Source organism: Martes martes (genome assembly GCF_963455335.1).
Source record: "Martes martes genome assembly, chromosome: 9".
In the NCBI taxonomy this organism is placed as follows: domain Eukaryota; kingdom Metazoa; phylum Chordata; class Mammalia; order Carnivora; family Mustelidae; genus Martes; species Martes martes.
Genome location: NC_137896.1, coordinates 99749587 through 99773593, shown reverse-complemented (window position 1 = coordinate 99773593; position 24007 = coordinate 99749587). Strand labels below are relative to the sequence as shown.

Below are 24007 nucleotides of genomic sequence, written 5' to 3'. Positions count from 1 at the left end.
CTCCTGCTTTACCACCAATACCACATGAAAAGATGAAAACTGAGCTCGTAATTGAGGCAAGATCCAAATATTCTACAGATTCAAAAATGTTACAGATTTCTTTTTTTTTTTGCAAGATTTGTCAGAGACAGAAAGCGTACGCACACAAGCGGGGGGGGAACGGAAGGCAGTGGGAGAATCAGTCTCCCCACTGAGCAAGGAGCCCATTGTGGGGCTCGATCCCAAGACCCTTTGATCATGACCTGAGTGTAAGGCAGATGCTTAACCAACTGAGCCACTCAGGCATTCCAGATGTTACAGATTCTTTTTTTTTTTTTTTAAAGATTTTATTTATTCATTTGACAGACAGAAATCACAAGCAGGCAGAGAGGCAGGCAGAGAGAAAGGAAGGAAAGCAGGCTCCCCGCTGAGCAGAGAGCCCGATGCGGGGCTCGATCCCAGGACCCCGGGATCATGACCCGAGCCGAAGGCAGAGGCTTAACCCACTGAGCCACCCAGGCGCCCCAATGTTACAGATTCTTAAGGAAAGAAAAGGAAATTCTCCACAAACACACTTACCATGGAGTCTGTTGTTTAGTAATTCAGTGTACAAGTTTAATGCCTGCACAAGAGCTCGGTGCTGGGAGACAGAGCATAAACGTTAAGCATCATCAAACATGTTGACTTAAGAAATATTTGCACAGCAACTGTTTTAGGGTTTGGGAATACAACAGTAAAAGAAGCAGACAAGGTCCTGGTTCTTAAGAAGTTTATACTCCGTTGCTGTGGAAATTTTGCCTCCCAGGTGACATGCGGTAATTCCTGGAGATATTTCTAGTTGTCACAACTGAGGGTGGGGAGGACGCAACACTGACATGCAGTGGGTATAGAACAGGGAGCTTCTAAACACTCCACAGTGCAGTGAAGAGCCCCCACTGCAATGCATTATCCAGCCCAACTGTCAACAATTCTGAGGGTGAAAAACCCGGAATTAGTGGACGTTAAAGACAGAAGTATAAAAATAAATGTTACCTTCACCATTCCTCGGATCATTGTGCAGTAGGAGTACGAGTTTTTCTCTGGCATGAGAGCAAAGATTCTCTCAGCATTGTTTTTTGGCCTAGACACAGATGAGTAAATGAACCAGGGGAAGCAGGAAAAACCAATAGCTACCACAACCTACTGAGAGTTCAAAATGTTACAAGCACTTTGCCAAGCACATCATACACACAATTCCTAGCATCCAGAGAGAGAGATGGTTAGCATTCTGAAAAGTGGGAAAAACAGGCTTGAACACCTCAAGTGGTCCACGGCTTCGCAGTTAATGACAGAACCAGGACTGAAAATTTTTACAAAAAATACATACAATACTAAACAAAAAGCAAAGTGTACAGAGGGTACACACTGAAGTTTCCCCACCCTCTCTCAACCATATACAACTCCCCAGAGCCCCCCATGGACAAGCAGTTTTTCCAAAATCTCTCTCATAGTCTAGCGTGTATGTGTCACACTCTGGGGCATCTTCTTCCTTCTTCCCTATCAACCACTCACTCACCTAACATAACCATCTTACAAAGAGGTCTTGGAAATCAGAAGCAGGATTTGGGCCAGGATGGTATGCCAAAGTCCATGCTCTTAACCCTACACAAAATTATTAAAATCTACTAAGGAAATTTAATGTTTGATTCTATTCAACTTATCACTTTAAAAGACTTCAGATATTAATGGTAGATCTCCTTCTCCAGGCATCCACATGAAATATTTCTTAGACATTTCTATTCGGTTAACTTCAATTTTCAAATGTTAGTTAAACATTATTCACCTTTTGTCTAGAAATGCTGAGTACTTCTGCTTGCTGGTCAGTTGCCTTAATTTAGAGCTATATTCCAGTGCATGTGTATTCTTACACGAACAAAATGAGCCAATCTTTCAGAACGTGAGTTATATATTGCAGCATAGGAGCACTGATGGAACTACCCAAGGAACCAACACTATGTAAGGTGACACGAAATGAAATAGGGCGGGGGGGGGGGGGCACGAACAGGCACACGAAGAACTGAGTATTGCTCGGTGGAAGTAAAGATCTTATGGAACGAGCTCTAAATGCATATCATGCCAAGGCCACACTTGTACTGTATATTGAAAACAAATTCTACTTTAGAAACTTCAGGAGCACATCTTGAGGGGGTGCTGGGGAACATGCCACACCCCATAAAAAAACCACACTACAAGATTCTACTGACGTGTAACGTACCTCCACAGGTTTCCAAACTGATGATCGGCCTTCTTCGATTTCTCGTTATTCTCCTCTGCGGCCTCCTCCTGAAATGAACCATCAAAAAAAAATAAATAAAACAAAAAATGACAATGCAATGCATTCTCCTACTCAGATACTTAAAACCAGAAAGGCAAAGGAGGGGCACCCAGGTGGCTCAGTGGGTTAAGCCTTTGCCTTCAGCCCAGGTCATGGTCTCAGGGTTCTGGGATGGAGCCCGGCATTGAGCCCTCTGCTCAGTGAGGAGCCTGCTTCCCCCTCTCTCCCTGCCTGCCTCTCTGCCTACTTGTGATCTTTGTCAAATAAATAAATAAACTCTTAAAAAAAAAAAAGGCAAAGAAAACTTTGTAAAAATAAAATACAGATCCAACAGAAGGTAAAGGAAATGTTCATTTAAAAAACTGATAAATCTGGGACGCCTGGGTGGCTCAGTTGGTTGAGTGGCTGCCTTTGGCTCAGGTCATGATCCCAGCATCCTGGGATCGAGTCCCACATCGGGCTCCTTGCTCCGCAGGGAGCCTGCTTCTCCCTCTGCCTCTCTGTCTGCCTGTGGTCACTCTCTCTCTCTCTCTGACAAATAAATAAATAAAATCTTAGGAAAAAAAAACAACTGATAAATTTTTCAGCATAAATCAGCTCACTTAGAGACAAAAAGTAAAGCTAGCACTTGAAGTGAGAACTGACAGCCTGGAGACAGATGAAGCCCATACCCTGCACAGCCTCAAAGGGAGAGAAGAACTGCAAATCCAAACACAACCTGGCTTGAGCTGGCTCTATCTAGCTTGAGCCCCAGGGAAACAACACACCTGCCTATACATTTTAAACAACTTAATTACTCTGTATGTAAATAACCCATATTCAGTGGAGGAAAATTAGACAAATAGAAGGAAAATCACTTTTCATCTTCTCTCATGCATATGGAAATATTTTATAAAAATGAAATATTATTGTCTAGCCTATCTTCTCACTTTTCAATATATGCTGCATCTTTCCACAGCCAACAGAGCTACCTACACTAGTCCCGTCAATCACATTACCATAATCCAATCATTTGTCACTGGACATCCAGTTTTCCACGTTTTTCTATCTACATGTATGAACATTATGAAAATGATGTATATATTCTTTATTCACATGACTCAAAGATGTCCTTGGGGTCTTTTTCTAAAAGTAAAACTCTTGGATTGAGAAATTAAGATAGCACTCCCTATCTACAGGCCGGCCTTTGGCACAATACTGCCCTACACCCCAGCACAGTGAGCTCACTCCTCTGCCCACGCTATATATGCATATTTTGGTGGGGGTGGTGGTGGGCTGGGGCCACGGAGTCTTTCCCTGTTCCTTACGTATGGTCAGTGTAAGTAACAATAGAGGAGTTTGTCTAAACATTTCTGGTCAAAGCTTTGCCTGCATGTGGTAGGTAAAGTCAACATACTTTTTAGGCAAGATCAACATATTTTAAGGGAACCAGAATTAAAATAATTGTTTACCCCTGGGGATAAAAATACATTATATGTTTATAAAAAAATTTAAAAATTTAAAATATAAAAAAATAAATAAATAAAATAATTTTTTAGATCTTTCTTCTTACACACCACTTTTTATCAAAGCTACTATACCACATCGCATCTCAGAACAAATCTCTATTATCCTAACATAGGACATAAGAACCATCTTACTTTGAAATGGTTATTACTGGCAAAATAAATTAAAAAAAAAAAATCACTGCCAAAACCATTACCAACTCTTCGGATTTTTCACTTTGCTGAAAATGATAATCACTTGAGGGTTCCTTGTCACCATAGTAGCACAACAAATCCAAGAGACTATTACTTGTTTCCAAAGATACAGTGGTTCCTGTGGGTAGGAGAAAAAAAGGGAAACATTGAAACAATAAAGAACTGAAGCACATCGCATTAAAATTCCTCACTTTTTCTCCAGGCTGTGGCTCTCTTGGCTGCATACTTCATGTCATCCACCATTCTCAGCATGGATGAGGATGCAGCCCACATGAATCCCAACACCCAAAGGGATGCAAACAGGGACACAATCCCTACTAACTGTGGGGTCTGACAGGGGGGTCTAAAGCACAAGACAACACTTGACCCTGTACTTAGTTTACATACTCATGTCCCCAGAGAAACGATCTCATGGTTTTAATGATCGTTTCCAAACTGAACACTCAGCAAATTATTGCCTCTCAGTTCCCCTGGCCCAGTTCCATTTCTACAAATGCAAGCAGAACTATTCTACTTAGATCCAGGCCCTCACTGGAATACTTTCCTAGAGATGTGACCAGAAATGTCTAGTTATAGTAGTTTTTAAAAAAGCAATACTCAAGAACATTATGTTCCCGTCTTGACACTAGGGAAAAAAAGGGAACAGGAAGTATAAGATACGGTATTTTTTCAAAAGAAAATACACTGATAATAAAAATGCCAATTGGGACATTTAAAAGCTCATAAAAGAGCATGGGAGAGTGGAGAGAAGAGAGGCTATGGAGGGGAACTGGACTGGATCTTACCATCTCAGAATTCTGTATCCCTGGAAACTTACTTAATAACCAGCTTCCTTTATAAAATGATTATAAAACACAGCAACTCCTGAGGCATTATAGAATTAAATTCAGTATGTGAAATGCCAAGCAGAGTGTTTGGTACTTATGAGGGGCTTGACATTAAAACTTCCTCTACCCACCTCCACCCCCATGGCATATTGTCTTGTTCTGTTACTCTGAGCTGTGGGGCTGACACGCCGTCTTTAGAGGCGTGTACGGAGTGTCCCCATGTGCCTACAGCACACAGTGGTATGAACCTAGAGGAAGACAGGTCTGAGCACTGAGTACTTGAATGCAGACTTACCAACTACCATATGCAACAAGCAGAGGCAAAAGCCTCCCTAAATTATAATGTGCTTCAGCAATTCATCTGTATATTCAATATCCGGCACACAATACACCAATATTCTCAAATCAAACACAGCTTTCCGAAAAGGTCTCTTGTGCTGAAGAATGTACTGAGTGATTCAGCCCAGTTCCTCTCTCTTCTGTGTTTGACTATTATCCTAAATCACTGAACAGCATTCTGGAGTCCATTAACTTACAATCCCACTGCCTCTGATGTTATTATAGGTACGCTGTTGTCTTGGTAGCTTACAGGCCATGCAATTGAGATCTACTCTGCTAGAGGTTCATCCAGATCAAAGTCAGACAGTCAGAGAATTTTACAGACAGAAGTTCTGAGAAATTAAGTGATTTTTCCAAGGCCACAGAGTTAATCAGTATCAGAGTTAGAATCAGTATCCCAGTTTAGTGCTCTTTCCTTTTTAAGTATTCCTTTCTTGTCTGTTTATGCCTCCAAACATACTTAAAAAGTGCAAGAAATCTGAATATAGTATGTACATGCCTAAGGTTAAAAATGGAAGCCAAGGAAGAATGGTTCTCTCATTTCTCTGCCTGCTGCACAATACAGCCCAGAGCACAGTAAACTAAGTTGCAACTCCATCTCACTTACATTTCCAAAAAAACAAAAGCTGAAGCAGAACTTGAAATATTAACTCTTAAAAGCATGACCACAGCATCAAGCAGCGATCCTTCTAACTTTTGCTCACAACCAGCAGGTTCACGTAAGCACAGCCCACTTCCGAGCCCATGTTCCTAGGGGTGCTTTAAATGAACTGAGTCACCTGCTTGCAAGAGTTGATCAAACATGTCCACAGATGCTTTCACTTTTTTGAGCTTGATTCTTTCCCTCAAGGCTGCTTCACTTATATCTTCAATCTGAGGTTCAAAGTACTCGGGCATTAAACACTAGGAAAAGAAGATGGCTAATTACCACAAACAGGTAAAGGGGCAGTAACCAAGCAGGACTAAACTTTTATCACCAACACACCAAAATAAAACTTTATGGTCCCAATTCATGTTTCATGCACGGGGCACCATGTATACATCTTTGTAGGGAATATAACTTAAAAGAATTATATTAAATTAAAAAAAAAAATCAAAGAACCCCTCAGGGATTCGAAACAAGATCATTTAGCTATCTCCTAGCTCAGGGAGAATTTAAAAGCATCCCGAAATAAGTATTTATTTCAATCTAAAAAATCCGGTTTCCAACTAACTTCCCCAACTTCAAGTTGAATTTATTTCACCCTCTGCCAAAACGATCCTTTCTCCTTTCCTTCCAATCTTGTTTCACAGTGTCAGAGTATATCTGATTTGCAAAGGAGAAACCTGTCAGCCCGGATGCTTCTTATAGTCTAAAAACACTGACCATCACCAAGATATGTTGATTTTACCTCACTCACTAGTTTATTTCATTACTTATTGAATGCTGACCATTTTCTGCCAGGCACAAAGCAAGGAATTAGAGGCACAGGTGAAAGTCCTTCTCTACTTTCAAGGTTCCCCCCAACTAACAGAGCAAGTGTGGGGGGCGCCTGGGTGGCTCAGTGGGTTAAAGCCTCTGCCTTCAGCCCGGGTCATGATCCCAGGGTCCTGGGATCGAGCCCTGCATCAGGCTCTCTGCTCAGCGGGGAGCCTGCTTCCTCCTCTCTCTCTGCCTACCTGTGATCTCTGTCAAATAAATAAATAAAATCTTCAAAAAAAAAAAAAAAAAAAAAGAACAGCAGTGTGCATGTAATGACGAGAGATCTAGAAGGTGTGACAGTGCTGTCTGCCAGGGAGGCAGGAACTCACACAAGGCTTCAAGCAGAGGTCAACTCATCAGCACAGAAGAGTAACTACTGGTTAGAAACATCCAGGGGTGCGAGTGGACCATCACTGCCACTGTCTCCGCACAGGACTCCAGCATCGTCACCTGCACAATCACACTGACCTCCTACTTTGTCACTGGCAGATGCTCCCTGAGAAGCAGGAGGCTGTGCCTGTATGTGTGCCTTTTGGGAAGCAGGGAGTCTGGGACATGGGTCTGAGGCTCCTATTTCCACTAATCAACCCAGGAGAGCAGAGGTGCCTGTTCCACTGGCCACGGTTACACTGGCACTGAGCACAATAGCTAACATGCCGCACAACACTCACACTCCATGACGACACAATGCAGAGGTAGCTAGACAATTTGGAGTTCAAAGTGAAAGGCTGAAGGGCTGACACACATAGAAGAGAAACCAGGACACTGGACTATCAAAGCTCAGGGATCTGGGCCAGGTATACAAGAATGCCAAACAGAATAAAGGGCTGCTGCCACGGGAAAACTGCAGACAGGAAAAAGACAATGACTGGGCCTGGAAACCTAAGAAGACCTCTACACTTAAGTAAGTGGGTAGAAAAGCTACTCAAAAAAACTGAGAAGAACAGTCACAGAGGTAAAGACCTAAGATTCTGGTGTCACAGAAGCCAAACAGGGAAAATAAGATGAGGAGCAAACACAGACAGTTTTCTTTTTCTTTGGAAAAAGAAAAAAAAAAAAAGCTACTACTGAAGCAAAGATAACTATATACATCAAAAGACTTCACCCGAATACTGAGGCCATTCAAATGGCTACTGAAATATTAGCCCTAAAACTTGGTTTCATTTTCATTTACTTAGTCATACCTGAAAAATCACAATTACCTCTCCTTACCGGTATATGAGGTTCAGCTATGTCCTTCTGAAAATATTTGGGATGTGAATTAATAATGAACTTTGCTGCATTCTCCCCAGACTTCTTTGCCAATAAAAACGAGCGCTATATAAAGAAAAGGATTTAGATGTAAACTGACTCAAGAGATCAAAACGACACTCTCAGCAAGTACCATCGACCCCCCCAAGAATGCAGCAATACACAGAAGCCCGGTCAGAAGTTAAATTACATGCTGTTTTATGTCCCCCTCTGCTACTGAGTGTGACATTTTGGGTCACATCTTATACAGCTGGGGGTATATGAAACCAGCGCACTGAAGCCGAGTGGACTGCTCCAGTGTGAGGAGCCCTAAGTTTTAAATCCCAAATCCTTCCCACAGCCAATCTCCAAAACTCTGAACTGTTAACTTCTCAAAGGTTTTTACATGTAAGTTAAATTCTGTATCCGTGCCTGTACCCAAACAAGATAAAACGATGCTAGAAGAAGTGCACGAAGACACTCACGGATTCCAAAGAGGATGTTGGTATGAGGTAAGGATCATCCTGAAATGCGTAAGGGGCAGCCGTAGTGTCCTGTGAAGACACAGAAGTCTCTTTAGTTAGATTCTCATTAAGACCTTGAGTTTTGATGACCAAAAACACCGTAAAATAAGTATTAATTAGATATGTAACACATACAGAAATATGTGTGTGTGTGTGTAGTGAGAGAAACACTAACATCTATACCACACTCTTAGCTCTGTAAGACGCATTTGTCATTACACACACAGCAAACAATGACTCAAACCCCCATGACTGCTTCTTCAGATCTGAGGGTGCTTCCAGGAATTAGCGCTGTTTTAAATGAAAGATCCTCTGAATTAACAAATATGGGAACCAGTGTCCTGCACACCTTCAAACCTAGCCACTACCCACCAAGAGTCCCTTCCCCAAATAGAGGATACTGCTGTGCCCTCTTGGAAGGAGCTAACAGCAGCAGCTTCTCCTATGTCCTGTTGTCGAACGTTCTACATACTGCTTTACCCTGTTTTAGGGAGAACCCTGAACAACTCTTCAGTACCATTCACTGAAAACTGCCCCCCAATTACTTCCTCTATTCCTCTCTTCTCCCTTAGAGCCTCCTTTCCTGGGCCTTCTGGGACCTTTGTTCCACTGGAAAAACTCCCCCTACATCCAGAATCTCTCCTAACTGTCTCCTTGATGGCTTGTCTTACTCAGACTCTCCAGGGGAGAGCTTCCCTGCACCTCTCAAGAGAAGGCTGCTCATACCTAAGTAGGATTAAGGAGAAGTAGGATTTGGGGGGGGGGGGGTGTCTCAGCTTCCTGCTGCCACTTTCAAAACCAGTATCCCTTCCTACTCATGGGAGGCTCATTTCATGTGGTCATGTCACTCTACTGAACGAGGCAGTCAGGTAATGGTAAACCAGAGGTGGCAGTTCTCTGTCAGCTGCCCCGGACTGCTCACTCCCTGATTACACTCAAACTAGTGCCTGGCTCTGGTTCTGACCCTCTGCACCACCCCTGTCAGAAACCTGTTTGGGGCCTCTAGTTCTGGTGACATGCTGGGCTTCTTTTAACTTACTAGACTTATTCTTCCCATTATCTCCTAACTTCCCTCCCTAGATAAAGATTTCCAAGTCCTCCGCGGTCTGTGTGAAACAACTCCACTCTGGCCCTGTAGCTCAGATGCCTCAAACCAAATTGATCCCCAAAGTGAACTTCCCAAAGCTACCACCTGTCCTGTCTTCTCTCAGTGAATGGTACTGACCAATCTGCAGTCCAACCTATAGATCCTGTTCCACTACTTCTAGTCAACTGAGATATCATCAGATCCAACCGATGCTAGTTCTTTAACTTCCCCTACTGACTCCACTGTCCCTTATCCCAACTGCCACAGCCGTAGTTCAGTGCCGTCCTATTCATTATTTACAGAGCACCTATGTGCCAGGCATTATTCTACCTCCAGGAAGACAATAAAATCACCCTCTACCCCAATAAAGCTTAGTCTAGTAGGGGGGGCACCTCCAGAAAGTAAAAATAAACAATATACAGTAAATTAAAAACAGGTAACTGCTATGCAGAAAAATGAAGTACATAAAGGGACAAGAAAGTAGCAGATCTACAACTTAAGTCGGGTGGTCAGGGAAGGCCTCACTGAAGAAGTGACAACTGAGGCAGAGTTCAGCAGGTGAGGGAGCAAGTAATATGAGTATCTGGGGAAACAGTCCAGGCAGAAGGAACAGCAAACACTAGACCCTGAGGCAGAGGTGTGCCTATTGGGAAACTGAGAATTAGCCAGGAGGCCCAGGAGGCTTCGGGTGTCCAAAAAGAGAGCAAGAGACGCTGTCAGAGGTAATGTGGGGGTGGGGAGGATAGCGGGAGGGCCTTAGGAGCCCTCATATGGACCTCAGTTTTTATCCCAATTATGACAAATGAGGCCACTCGAGTTCTGAGGAAGGAGTGATGTGATCCAACATTTTACTGGGATCATCAGGGCTGCTTAACTGTGAGCAGTGTGTGGGGAGCTGGGGCAATGTAAGAGACGGAGCCTGCTGGGATCAGTCCAGAGTATTAGATGATAATAACTTATATGAGGAAAACAACTGTGGTGATGATGATATGAGTGCAGAATCTGATAATGTGCAGAAAGAGTTACCAGGCCCGAGACTGCTGTCCTTAGAAAGGCCTGCTTGCAAGGCTGGCCCTTAGCTGGCACCTGGAAACCTGGATTTGGGGAGGGTTCCCACCACCCCCAGTACTGACGAAAATGGCTCGCTGTGCCTAAACTGTCTGTACTTTCTTCCCAAAGTCTGGAATTCTGGTATGCGCCAGGCACAGGGTGCCTATGTGGCCAGACACCAGAAAAACCTCTGGGCCCTGAGTCTCTAATGAACTTTCATGGTAGACGTTTCACACATGCTGTTACAACTCAGTTGGAGGAATTAAAAGTGTCCTGTGTGACTCTGCTGGGAAAAGACTCTCAGAAACTTGCACCTGGTTTCTTCTGAATTTCACCCCGTGTGACTTTTCCCCTGGCTGACTTTGCTTTGTGCCTTTTCTATAATAAATCGTAGCTGTAGGACGATATGCTGAGTCCTGAGTGTTCTCCCAGCCAATCACTGAAACCTGGAGAGATAGATGATGGGAGTCCACACACATGTATCTTAAAGGAAGAAACAAAGGATTTACTAACGTGCAGCATGAAAGAAGGAAGAGTCACAGATAACTCCTAGGGTTTTGACTTGGGCATTTAGAATAATGGAGTTGCTATTGAGAAGACAGCAAAGGTTTGGGTTCGGATATGCTAGTTTTAATATTTTTATGCTACATTAAAGTTGAAAGGTTTCCCATCTCCACATGGCTGTCTTTTCTAAAATCTGGTTATCATACCACTGCTTAAAATTCTTCAGAGAGGGGTGCCTGGGTGGCTCAGTCATTAAGCATCTGCCTTTGGCTCAGGTCATGATCCCAGGGTCCTGAGTCCCTGCTCCCCAGGAAGCCTGCTTCTCCTTCTCCCACTTCCCCTGTGTTCTCTCTCTCTCTGTCAAATAAATAAATCAATAATATAAAAAAAAAATTCTTCAGAGGACTTGAGTCCCCAGCATAGCATTCGCCATTCTGCCTATCTCTCATTTCTCCACCCTTCAAATCCCCGATTCCTACCATACAAACTACTCATTCTATGCCTTTGGGCCTTTGTGCATGCTGCTGCTTTTTTGAGGAATGCTCTTTCCCACCACAGTATCCTTGCCGCTCACCTTCCTAGCAGCAATCCAATTATCAGCTCCTCTGGAAGTCCTTTCCCAGCCTGGGTTACATACCCTCTTCTCAGTGCTCCTTCGTGCTCCCTCTCTAGGAACTGTGCAAGCACTGTCTTTATTCTACATCCCACACAGTGCCTGGTAAGCATCAGAAGGGTAGAATATGTGGTTACTGAATAAATAAATGACTATACCTTGGATTTTAAGGGCCCAAACCCAGATAAATCTGTACACATAATTCTACAACTTCTTTGACTTGAAGGCCATTCTCATTAAAAAACTGAGATCAATCTCAGCAGACCATTACTCTAGTTTACATTTCAGGGGCCTATTCAGAGATAACTAAACTGCTGAAAATCAATGTCTTGCCAGTGTGGAGATGCAGTATTATAAAAACCCTTTCGGAGAAACTGCTAAGATGTATCAGGGTATGTCTCGCCCATGACTCCTTAAGTTTAACATCTACAACAGAAAACGATTCTGGAAATCTGTGACAATGGCCTTAAAGAGGTTTAGTATCCACACAGATATTGCAGCAGTTAACGTCTTCATTATTTTAGACATTATCCCCATAGCTGAAATTGAAAGTACAGTTTTCATATGATGAAATATATAAGCTCCATTTCTGGGGCACCTGGCTGGCTCAGTCAGTACAGCATGTGACTCCTGATCTCGGGGTTGTGAGTTTGAGCCTCATAATGATCTCTGAGTGCAGAGATTACTTCAAAGAAAAAAAAAGTTCCCATTTCTGAGGCATTTGCCAAGATTTTAGTTAACCTATCAGACTATAAACTCTGTGAACTGTCAACAGAGCAAGTTATTGACAAATATTTCACTAAAATAAGTTGCAGTAATAATAAAAGAGCCAGCATTTACTGAGCATTTCTTTTGTGCCAGGCACTGCCCTATTTTGTACCAACTTAATTATTTCACACTATAACCTTAAAGTTTGATGCTATAATTAATCCCCACTTTATAAACACATAGAAGCATCAAGAGATAAAATAACTTTTTGATGCAAATCACAAAGCCTAGTTGCTCAGCTATGAAACAAAACACTGGCTCCAGGACCCACATTCTTAATCGTTGCATTATTTACAGCACTGTAAACACAATATTCCTCAAAGTTGGTCTACAGATCACTTGCATTACAGTATCACACCCAAACCATCCCCCAGGGCCGGACATTTCAACAAGCTCTTCGGGGGATTAAGTTTAAGGATTACTGGTTTAGGATAAAAACACTGAATTTGGAGATAAAAGACAAGGGCCTAAGTCAAGCACTTTTAGAGCCAGTTCCTTTAAAGGCTTTAGTTTCCCCATTTATCACATGAAGGGACTGGATTAGATCATTTCTAAGAAAGTTTCAAGATCCACAACAAAAAGCTAAAAGTCTACTCACCCTATTCACCGTGGACGCAAGTGCTTGAAGAACAGCCACTTTGTCCCTAAGAACAAGAACCACAAGTTACCCCATGGCAGGGATTTCCATACCCACAAAATGAACAAGTGATTGATTCTACTCTCAGTATGGACTGGTCAATAACAAAGTTCAGGTCTCAACTAAAGCCAGCTCTTATTTCTCAAGATCGCTAGAAAAACAAGCTAGAAAACGAGAGACCTGTCCTATGCTTTTGCCTAAAGGTGGGCAGTACATGTTCCTACTATACTCTGCCTACTCTCTCTGGCATGGTCCATCATACCATCTCCAAAGGCCTAGTGATTTCCACCCCTAGCTCATAAAACGATCTATCCTGAGTCTTACCTTGTCCTACCCACTTTCCTATGCATTTTTTTTTTAAGATTTTGTTTTTAAATAACCTCTATACCTATGTGGGGCTCAAATTCAGGTGCCCTATTTTCCTAGGCATTCTCATTGCACTTTCTGGGCTTCTTTTATCTAAAGTGGTGGCTTTTTGTTAAGTGGTGGCTCTTAACTCAGCTACGTATGAGAATAAATCACAAGATGCACTCTAGACTTCCTGAATCAAATCCTCCAAGTTCCACAGAGAACAGTCACATACGGTCTTACTGAATTCCCAGATGACTCTGCTGTACTCTCCTCATTTAGAACCTCTCAACTATATAACCTTTATAAAAATCTCAGGCCAGCTGTCCACCGTGCTGTGGGTGGAGACCCTCGCTAACTACCGGAAAAAAAGATTTCACTGAATAAACAAACCAAGGTAATTTGTTTCTAAATATATTTTTACTTCTGTTACATTTTGTGTTTCATTTCCAAAAGTGATGTAAATGTAATAAACCAAAAGCATTTTTCAAGAAAAAGTTTAATGTAACATTTATAACAACATAAATCATCTCAAATAGAGGAAACATAGAGGAAATTTTGTATTACATCAAGACTGAATAATGTCCCGATGTGTATAAAATCCACTGGGTTAAAAAAAAAATCCACTGGGTTTTCTATCCTTTTTTTTAAAACCACATTTATGTAATTTCTTCGAGACGAAGACATCCTCACATCTCTAGGCATCCCCTAGAGCTATGTTAGCATGTATGTCCTAACAAGTCAACATATCTTCCTAACATACTGAACAAATGGCAGTAAGATTATGACATTCAGAGTACTCACTAGTTCTCTTTTTAAAAATGAGTAATTTTAAAAAGGAACCTCAATGGATACATTATCCCTAAAAAACAAATGAGAACATTACAGGTTATGGGGTCATCTTGTGGCCCCCCTCCTACTCCACTGAATTTGGTATTTGTTTAATTCTCTACACTCTGCCCTATCGACTGAGTCAGCCAGGTGTTGCAAGTTTGGTTTTTGTATTTCCAGAACTTTTCAAGTACTTTCTCTCTCTCACACACACACATAGCCATAAATAACACACACTGTCATTCCGAACATTTACTTACATAAATCTGCACTATCCATGTTACTACATAGAGTCTAGTTAATTCCTTTAAATGATAACCACTTCTCATTATCTACTTATCTATTTATCTACGGGCATTTAGACTGTCTCAGCTTGTTATTACTCCCAGTAAGTACCTGGATTTATGCACGTGCTGCCCCAGAAGAGCTAATCAATAAGGTATACACATTCTAAATTATGACTCTGCAAACTTTCCTCCAAAGTATTATTCCAATCGAGTGCCTGATCAACAAATGTATCTGGGCATCCATTTCTCCACATCTTCTCTATGCCAATCTGTTTTTTTTTTAAACGTGGGGCTTGAACTCACAACCCTGAGATCAAGAGTCAGATGTTTAACCAGCTAAGCCACCCAGGTGCCCCTCTAATAAGTTTTAGTATCTATTTCTTTTAGGACCCAGTTACCAATGCACTGATCATAAATGGACTCCCTGTCATCCCTAAAATCACTACACAATTCAGATTAACGTGTTCACAACACTGCCTTTATTTATTTTCTAAAAGAGTTTATTTATTTATTTGAGAGAGAGACAGTGAGAGAGAACATGCGAGGGGAGAAGGTCAGAGGGAGAAGCAGACTCCCCGTGGAGCAGAGAGCCCGATGCGGGACTTGATCCAGGGACTCCGGGATCATGACCTGAGCTGAAGGCAGTAGCTTAACCAACTGAGCCACCCAGGAGCCCACAACACTGTCTTTATCATATCACATTCACCTATGAAAACTCACAAAGACCCTGTATAATTTGTTGACGTCTTCTATGTTACCTGAGCGACCTAGGAAATCACACCCTTAAAAAGTGATATCTAAAATAAGGAAACAAGAATTTGTAGTCCTTATGGTTCTTCCAGGTCTAAAAGCCTCAATTCCTGGGCACAGAAATCATCGCTTTCTCTCTAAGGAAACAAATAGTATTTTTTACTCTATAGGTCACAGGGACTCTGTTCTATGTTATGCCAGTATAACATAAAAGTAGCCACAGATAATGTTAGCAAATGAGGCTACGCTCCAAAACAGTTTTAGTTGACACTGAAATTTGAAATTCATGTAATTTTCACATGGTCATGAAAGTCTTCACTTTTTCCGGGGAGCCTGGGAGGCTCAGGTGGTTAAGCAACTGCCTTCAGCTCAGCTCATGATTCTGGAATCCCGGGATGGCACCCGACATTGGGCTCTCTGCTCAGCAGGGAGTCTGTTTCTCCCTCTGAACCTCCCCTCTCACGCTCGCGCTCTCTCTCTCAAATAAACAAAAAAAGTTTTTTCATTTTTTTCAAGTGTAAAAAAATGTAAAAATCATTCTTGGTTCCTGGGCTATAAATAATTGGGCTTCAGTTTACTGACCAATACTCTCTATCACCTACCTTATTTCCCTTATTCTGAAAGACCATTTTTCACAGGACTGCCTGCTTGGCCTCTTCCTACCAGCAAATATGTCACGGTCTTGTCCCATTCTACCTTACTGTTCTGTGTATCTCTAGGTCTCATACTTTAGGGCTCACAAGAATTACCTATAGGGATATGCATTTTATTTTTTTATTTTTTTAAAGATTTTATTTATTTACTTGACAGAGATCACAAGCAGGCAGAGAAGCAGGCAGAGAGAGAGGAGGAAGCAGGCTCCCCACGGAGCAGAGAGCCCAAAGTGGGGCTTGATCCCAGGACCCTGGGATCATGACCCGAGCCGAAGGCAGAGGCTTTAACCCACTGAGCCACACAGGTGCCCCAGGGATATGCATTTTAAACAAAATTCCCTGGTGATTCTTTTTTAGAAGATTTTATTTATTTATTTGACACAGGAGAGAGAGAGAGCACGCACTCGCAGCAGAGGGAAAGAAGAAGCAGGCTCCCCAGTGAGCAAGGAGTCAGATATGGGACTTGATCCCATGACCCTGGGATCATGATCTGAGCTGAAGGGAGACACTTAACCAACTGAGCCACCCAGGCACCCTCCTTGGTGATTCTGATTCCAATAAAATAATCTTACTCATTTAAGGCACAGATAAATTTCTACATATTCAATATAACTCCCCTTGATTAATGTAATATAATCATTACTAATTTTATCATATCTCGAGTGCCTCCAGCCACATGTGTAAGATTAGTACTTACATAAATTTAAGATGTAAGATTTAAAATATGCACATGACTCAACTATATCATAAACCATCTGAGCACATCCTCCAAATTTTCCCTTTCGTATTCTCTGTAGTACCTTCCTCAGGGACAGAGGCACAGTGGGTTGGTAACGTGCTTTAGACATGAATGCCACAAGAAAGTGCCTCATTCATAGATACAAATCAATTCTCCCAAACTAAATGAATACAGCTGACCCTTGAACAAGGGGTGCCAACCAACTCTCGTGTCCCCTGCAGAGTCAAAAATCCATGTATAATTTTTGACTCTTCCCAAACTTAATAGCCTGTTGACTGAAGGGTTTCTGATAACATGAACGATTGATTAATGCACACTTCTTAAACAATTGATTAATGCATATTTTGTATGTTAAGTGCGTTACACACTTAATAATAAAATAGTAATAAATAATAAATAATAAAATAATAATATATAATAAAATAAATAAAATAATATATGATAAAATAATAAAAAATAATAATAAAATAATAAAATAAATTTTATTTATTTGAGAGAGAGAGATTTGAGAGAGACACACTGAGAGAGAGCGTCAGAGGGAGAAGCAGACTCCCCATGGAGCTGGCAGCCAGATGCAGGACTCGATCTCGGGATCATGACCTGAGCCGAAGGCAGCTGCTTAACCAACTGAGCCACCTAGGCGCCCTACAGAGTGTATTCTTATAACAAAGTGAGCCAGAAAAAAAAATTTTAAGACAACCATAAGAATAATGTACTGTATTTATGGAAAAGCATAATGGACCCACACAGTTCAAATCCATGTTATTCAAGGATCAACTGTATTTATTTAGAAAAATTATATCCCAGAACTTTAAAAATAGTGCTCTTTTGAGAGCTGACTTTGTGGAAGGCACTATTCAAATGCTCCTTTATTCCTTTGGGCCTGGTGCTGTCATTACCCACATTTTACTATGGGACAGACAGATTAAGTAAACAGTCTCTGAATAGAAGGACTGTTGGTAATTTTATTTCCTTCTTGCACTTAGCCCATCCACCCCACAATAGTCAATTACTTCTATAACTTAAAAAGGTTTTTTCTTTTTTTAAATGGACTTGAGTCTTCACATCCTACTTGGAGAAGACCTGGCTTTTTAGGGTCATGAAATGCATTCAAAATCATTACTATAAGAATTCTGCGGAGAGGTTTCAGTTCTCACATATTCAACAAATGCTGAATAAGGCAATTTATTCAAAGGTCTACCTAGTTAGCTAAAAAAGGCTAAACTCTGTCCACACTATTTTATTTTACTTCATTAAAGACTGTAAAGATAGAACTTCTGTCTGGTCTACCAATCTTCTAAGAACTTTCTTAAACGGGGAAAAAAAAACTTATTCTAATAATGATGTTCATAATTAACCATTATTTAACATTAACCCAAACTTAGTTCAGAAGATCTTTTAACCCTTATGTAAATCTCATGCCCCATTCACTCACTACTCTCCACCTTCTTCATGTTCTTTTCAACTCCCAAGTTTTTCTCCCACACTGTTTTGTCCCGAGGAATGCTCTCTCTCGTTCTTCATGTCATTGGCTCCTTACCTACAAATGTTTTGCCCTCAATCACTTGAATGAACATGGAATACTCACCAAGTTTTCTTTTTTGGAATGACTACTTCTTCAATCCCTTAATTTGAAAAATAAAACAAAAGTAAATCAGTTTCCCAATATTACTACTACAAATAAATGCAACGTGTTAACACAAAAATGAAATCATTTCAATATATTTTTACGTACCTGTTACATTTGCTCCTTCAACCTTTGGGACGGTTGCACTTCCAGAATAAAATCTGCGAAAAATAAAAGCCCTGAAGTGTACTCATTCATGAAGTTTCCATCTTACCTCCACCTATGTTCATTTTGAACCAAATTTCCCAATTGTCATGGATCAAAATAACTGAATGATTCATGTCAATGTACACTGAAAAGACATGGCCTGACAGCAAGTTCTAACCATTACAAAACAGATACAAGATAAGGACACAATATGGTCCAAAGTTTTTAGTCTGACAATCTCGTTAAATAAAATCAGGGAAAAAATTTCAACAGCACTTGAACCACTTGAAGTAGATTTGAAATATAAGGGACTTTCAACTTTGTTAATCTTGACTGAGGTCAAGAGGGATAATTTAATGAGCTCCTGATTTTATATGAATAATGCCCTAATGATAAGAGTATCCCACTTACAGCAATTACAATAAATTATTAAGCTAAGATCATCAGGCTTTCATCCCATGTCACTCAACAATCAGTAATTTGCCAAATGTGTATGTCCTAATTTAAACTTGAAACTGCTGATATTTTTATCTAAAATACAGAGTCACTGACCCATGACTGAGTTTTAAAATGTTCTGATAACACTAAGAAATACAGTCAAAATAGTACATAGTCATGTGCATTATTATTTTGTGTATTCCCTTCCTACACGGCATTGGTACCGTCCCTAAAATTGCCAGAACTTGATTAGATAGAAAATTCACTTCCTCTATTGGCATCTGGTCTCGGGCATCATTTTAAAACGATACTTTCCTGCTAAGGATCAACCTTAGAGAGGGATCAACTCTTTCAAATCATGCTACTTGTCTCTCCCGACATTAGGATATAATGACCACTTCTGTCTTGTGGGTAAATGCAGAGAAAGAGATGCTGTGCCAGGCAAAGGAAATGAGTAGAAAAATGTCAACAATAGCACTACCAAGAAAAGGACCGGGATAGACAGCAGCATTAAGACTTCTGGAGTATCAGGTGGAGCACTTTCTCCTTTTTGGTAAGTTGCCTGGAGGTATCGCATATAAGACATATACCTCAAGTTACACAGCTCACTTACTCCTCACCATTATGTGGACAATTATTACTAGCTGTAATCTACAAAAGAAAAAATCTATTAACCAACTAAAAAATTAGCAAACGTTGAATCCAAAATTTGAGTTTTCCCAACTTTTCATTACAAACTACTGACACTACTTCCACACCACCGTTTGTAATTAGTGAAAAAGTTAAATACTACATACTCTCAGGTGTGACAATCACAGCAATCCAAAGGCTGTGCTCCAATCTTTTACACTTCCTTGTTTTTATGAAGACCTGGATGGCCAACCATCCCGAAAACATCCAGCACATACTGGCAAACTGCCCTTAATTTGGGAAAAATTTCAGAGCTCCCCGTTCGATAAAGATGAGTAAGGGCGCATACTTTTCTATTTTTAAAACTTGGGACGGGGTTGCTAGCAGCCACATCCACTAACACGCAAGCTCCACGAGAGCAGGATCCTAATCCTGCCGACAGTTCTTAATTCTAGAATAAACCAGCCACCCAGTAAGTGACGTCCTAACAAACGAAATTCGAGCCCTTTTCCCAGAACTCCAGCTCCGCGAGTCAAGCACGCGCCTGCAAAATTGCGCATGCGCGTCTCACTCCATTGTACCTAGCTCCCCAGCTCTCGTCCTCCCCATACAAGGGACGAAGTTGGCCAAGGGGTCTTTCTCTTGGGTTCTCCATGCGTGTCTTACCTGCATTTGGGGGCCTGTCCACACGGACCCAACCGGTGACCCGTGAGGGTCAGGCAAACCTTGCAGCGGAACGGCAGCCACCTACTCCCCCTGACCGCCGCCATCTTTGGCTTCTTCGCGAAGCATGCTGGGAAAGCGTGACCTCGACCTTCAGGATCACCAAGAGGGGGCGGGGAATAACTCGGCTATTGGCTGAGACGGAACAAGACAAAAGCGGTCAAGAATTAGGAGGTTAAAAAAGCTCGTGGTTTGAAAGACTTTGTTACAGAAGTTAAAGGCTCAAACATCCCGTTTGTCTCGAAGAAATTTTCCGGAACCATTATTTCAGTGATTCATATGCCTTCGATATTTTCAAAATAAGAGGGAGATCGAAAGTCGTCAAATTACTTCCCCCCCTACAGTGAAAGTGGTCTCGTCCACGTAAATCTCAAACTAGCGAGCTTTTCTCGCGCGCAAGCGCATTTTAAATCACATGGTGGCTGCCGGCTTGAAGCTGAGTTAAGTTGCCGGTGTTGATTGGAATCTCTCTCTGGGTGTCAGAACTCGAATATTGCCTGGAAGATGTTGGGCTCAAAGAACATGCCCTGGCGGAGGCTGCAGGGCATTTCCTTCGGAATGTATTCGGCGGAAGAACTCAAGTAAGGAGTTGGTGGGAAGCATGGAGAGCCTACATGTTGAGGTCGCCGCTGTAAACTACAATTCCCAAAAGGTCTTGCGCTCAGTTTATCCTCTGAGTCAGTGGTTGTTTGGCGCGTGGCCTTTTGGGATCCGTAGTTCCAGAAACGTCTTGGTTTGGCATGGACTGCCTAGAACCCGGTGGGCTAGGTTAGAGTTTGCGCTGGGAACCAGCTTGCAACGTTAGCGTCCATCAGGTTCTTTAGTAATTAACCAGCGTCTGTGGAGTGGCAACGTCCCTGAGGTGGTTCATTAAACACATAATCAAAATGGTTATCTTTCAAGACTCAGTGAAAGCGACAACTTCTCTTTGCTAGGACCCTCTATATTCTTTGCCTAGTTAGTAAATCAAGGGGACTCTCTTAAATCCTCATTTTGATCACCATAGCATTTGGCGGTCTTGACCACACCCTCGGAACTCTATTTGCGGGACCTTAACTGTTTGCAAGTTCTTTTATTTCTGTGACAAAAAGAGTGACATCTAATAGGTACAGGGTTTCTCTTAGTGGGGATGAAAATACTCTTGATAGACTGGTGATAATTGCACAACTCTAGATAGGGTAAAAACTATTGAGTGTGCACTTTAAAAAGATGAATTGTGTAGTGAGTTATATCTCAACGAAGCTGTTAAAGAATTTTTAAACCTTTAATGTGAAAAATAATAGAAGCCAAATCATAAACTGGGAAAAGTATTTGACACCGTTATAGTAAAAGATTAATGTCCTTATGTGTGAGGGGCACATGTAGTACAGTAACGAAAACATTAAGATTTCAATTCAAAATAAGTAAAGGACTAAAACAACTTGAAATAATTATAATAAAAAATTAAAGTGATAGCGGAGTAGCATTTTTCCACCTGAAATTTGGAAAGATTTTTTTTTTTAAGTGTGTTCCATGCCCAACATGGGGCTCGAACACAGGACCCTGAGATCAGGAGTCACCTCCTGTACTGACTGAGCCAGCTAGGAGCCCCTGGAAAGATTTTTAAGTGCTAAGAATCAGTGCTAATAAAGACAGGCAATCTACTATTAGCCCACCTTTTCTAGAATGCAAGGTTGCAGAATATATCAGGAGTTTTAAAACATTTTGCACCCTTTGATTCAGGGATTCCACTCCACTGAGAAAATAATTCGATTTTTAGGACATAGGTTTGAAGTATCCGGTGCAAAATCCTTATGCAGATAGATTTCATAAGCTCATTTAAAATAGAGTTTGGTTAAATGAACTCTTAATTGCCACATAATGGAAGATTTTATAACTCTTAAGAATTATGTTTCCAAAGAATTTTAGTGACATAAAAACACTCATTTACTGCTAAATGAAAATAGACAAATGCAATGCTAAAAATACCAGATGATCCCAGTTATCTTTCTAAAAATAAATCCGTAGAGCTATGTCTATGAATGTTATCAGTGTTTTTTTTTTCTAGGTTGTGAGATTTGGATAACTGTCTTTATTTCCAAATTAAAAAAACCCACAAAAACTTAAAAAGCAAATTTGGCATGAATATACTTTGTTAAAATTGTTAGGTGTCCTATGGGAGCTCCCTTTAAACCAAACGTAAGATACTGTAATGAAACTTTTAGTGGAACAGGTTACACTTCTCAAAGTTTTGCATATTTGTGTTTAACGTCAGTTTACTATTTCTGCATGTAGGGATTATTGGGTTATTTTTTCTTTATTCAACTATGTGTGTTTTGGATTTAAGTATGGTCCATATCCTGCCTCTGTCCTCCCTGTAATCCTGGCTGTGTTACCTGGATTAAATCGCTTAACTGTTCTGACCCCCAGTTTCCTCCTCAGAAAAATGCATATAGTGATGGCCTCTTGGAGGGTTAAAGTCAGACTAAATGCTGCTTGTAAAGCATGTAAACATGTGTAGGTACTTGACTATTTATAAACAGTCTCCATTGTACTCAATGCAAGATTTGCACTAAACCTGTATTTAAATATTTTACCACTCCTATCCGTTAAGCACGTATTTTTCCAGCAACTATTGTATGCAGACTCTGCTTAGTGTTGAGTTGCAGGGGTGAGCAAGGCATACACAGATGCTACAGGCTCAAGTTGTCAGCATGGCTGAGGAAACTAACATGAAATCATCATTTAACTCCGAAGCTCCAAAGAAGAAACATCCGAGAAGTTGGGTAACCTAGTTTCCCCTTGATTTTTCTTTTACCTCCTTAGGAAATTAAGTGTTAAGTCCATTACGAACCCTCGTTACCTGGACAGCCTGGGGAACCCATCGGTGAATGGCCTGTATGATTTAGCTTTGGGCCCTGCAGATTCCAAAGAGGTGTGCTCCACCTGCGTGCAGGACTTCAACAACTGCTCTGGCCACCTGGGCCACATTGACCTTCCGCTCATGGTGTACAACCCTCTCCTCTTTGATGTACGTTCTGGCCTGGGCTGCTCTGTACGTGTGGGGGTCTCGGGGCTGCTGGTGGGTTTTGTGAGTGGCACCTGTGGCCTCTCTACAGGTGTCCAAGGAAGTTAGCTCTAGACACGGAGTTAAAGTGCTCTCTACCGTGAGCTTTAAAATCTTGAGCAGGGGCACCTGGGTGGTTCATTCGCTAAGTGTCTGCCTTCGGTTCGGGTCGTGATCTCAGAGTGCTGGAATAGAGCCCCACATCGGTCTCCCTGCTCAGCGGAGAGCCTGCTTTTCCCTCTCCCACTTCCCGTGCTTGTGTTCCCTCTCTTGGTATCTCACTCTGTGTCCAATAAATAAATAAAATCGTTAAAATAAAATAAGATCTGGAGGAGCCAAGTCCAATAAATTCAACTTGGCCTATAGCCCTAACTAAATGAATTTCCATTTGCTTCCAGTTGAGAAGAGCCACAGCTTGGTTCTGTTCACATAGGAAAAAAGCTTTGGAATTCATGCCCTACACCTTAGATTTCAGGGGCTTCATGCCCTTCAGAAATCTAGGCAAAGCCTTCCTGACAAGAGAAGGACTTCGGGAGTTCTCCGAGCCTTCCCTGAGCTCTTCTGGTGCATTTGTAGGCTTTTGCTTGGTTGCAAGAGGAGCAAAGCCCAAAAGGGCAGACAGTGAACTAAGATTGAGGGTCCTGTCTAGAGTCCTACTTGTGTATTTTCAGCTTTTTCTGTCACTTAACCTAGCCTCCATGATGACAGTGTTCATGATATTTATCTGTTAACTGTGTTGAGAAAAGAATTGTCT

At 41.5% G+C, this 24007-nt stretch overlaps 2 protein-coding genes across 2 annotated transcripts in view; one reads left to right on the top strand and one right to left on the bottom strand.

The window, feature by feature from the left end:
- PTCD3 (pentatricopeptide repeat domain 3) overlaps positions 1-20270 on the bottom strand; it is a 31753-nt gene extending 11483 nt beyond the window's left edge. Inside the window, exons 1-11 of the mRNA XM_080813824.1 lie at positions 20151-20270; positions 18378-18430; positions 18231-18267; positions 12996-13041; positions 8337-8405; positions 7834-7938; positions 5939-6062; positions 3996-4111; positions 2234-2301; positions 1012-1099; positions 559-619 (exon numbers count right to left, since the gene is read on the bottom strand). Coding sequence (XP_080669950.1) covers positions 559-619; positions 1012-1099; positions 2234-2301; positions 3996-4111; positions 5939-6062; positions 7834-7938; positions 8337-8405; positions 12996-13041; positions 18231-18267; positions 18378-18430; positions 20151-20254 — 871 coding nt within the window. The 5' untranslated portion in view covers positions 20255-20270. The remainder of the gene's footprint in view (positions 1-558; positions 620-1011; positions 1100-2233; positions 2302-3995; positions 4112-5938; positions 6063-7833; positions 7939-8336; positions 8406-12995; positions 13042-18230; positions 18268-18377; positions 18431-20150) is intronic.
- A 401-nt stretch (positions 20271-20671) lies between these two features.
- Positions 20672-24007, top strand: part of POLR1A (RNA polymerase I subunit A) — a 71080-nt gene continuing 67744 nt past the window's right edge. The window contains 2 exon segments of the mRNA XM_080814206.1: positions 20672-20788; positions 23013-23217. Coding sequence (XP_080670332.1) covers positions 20712-20788; positions 23013-23217 — 282 coding nt within the window. The 5' untranslated portion in view covers positions 20672-20711.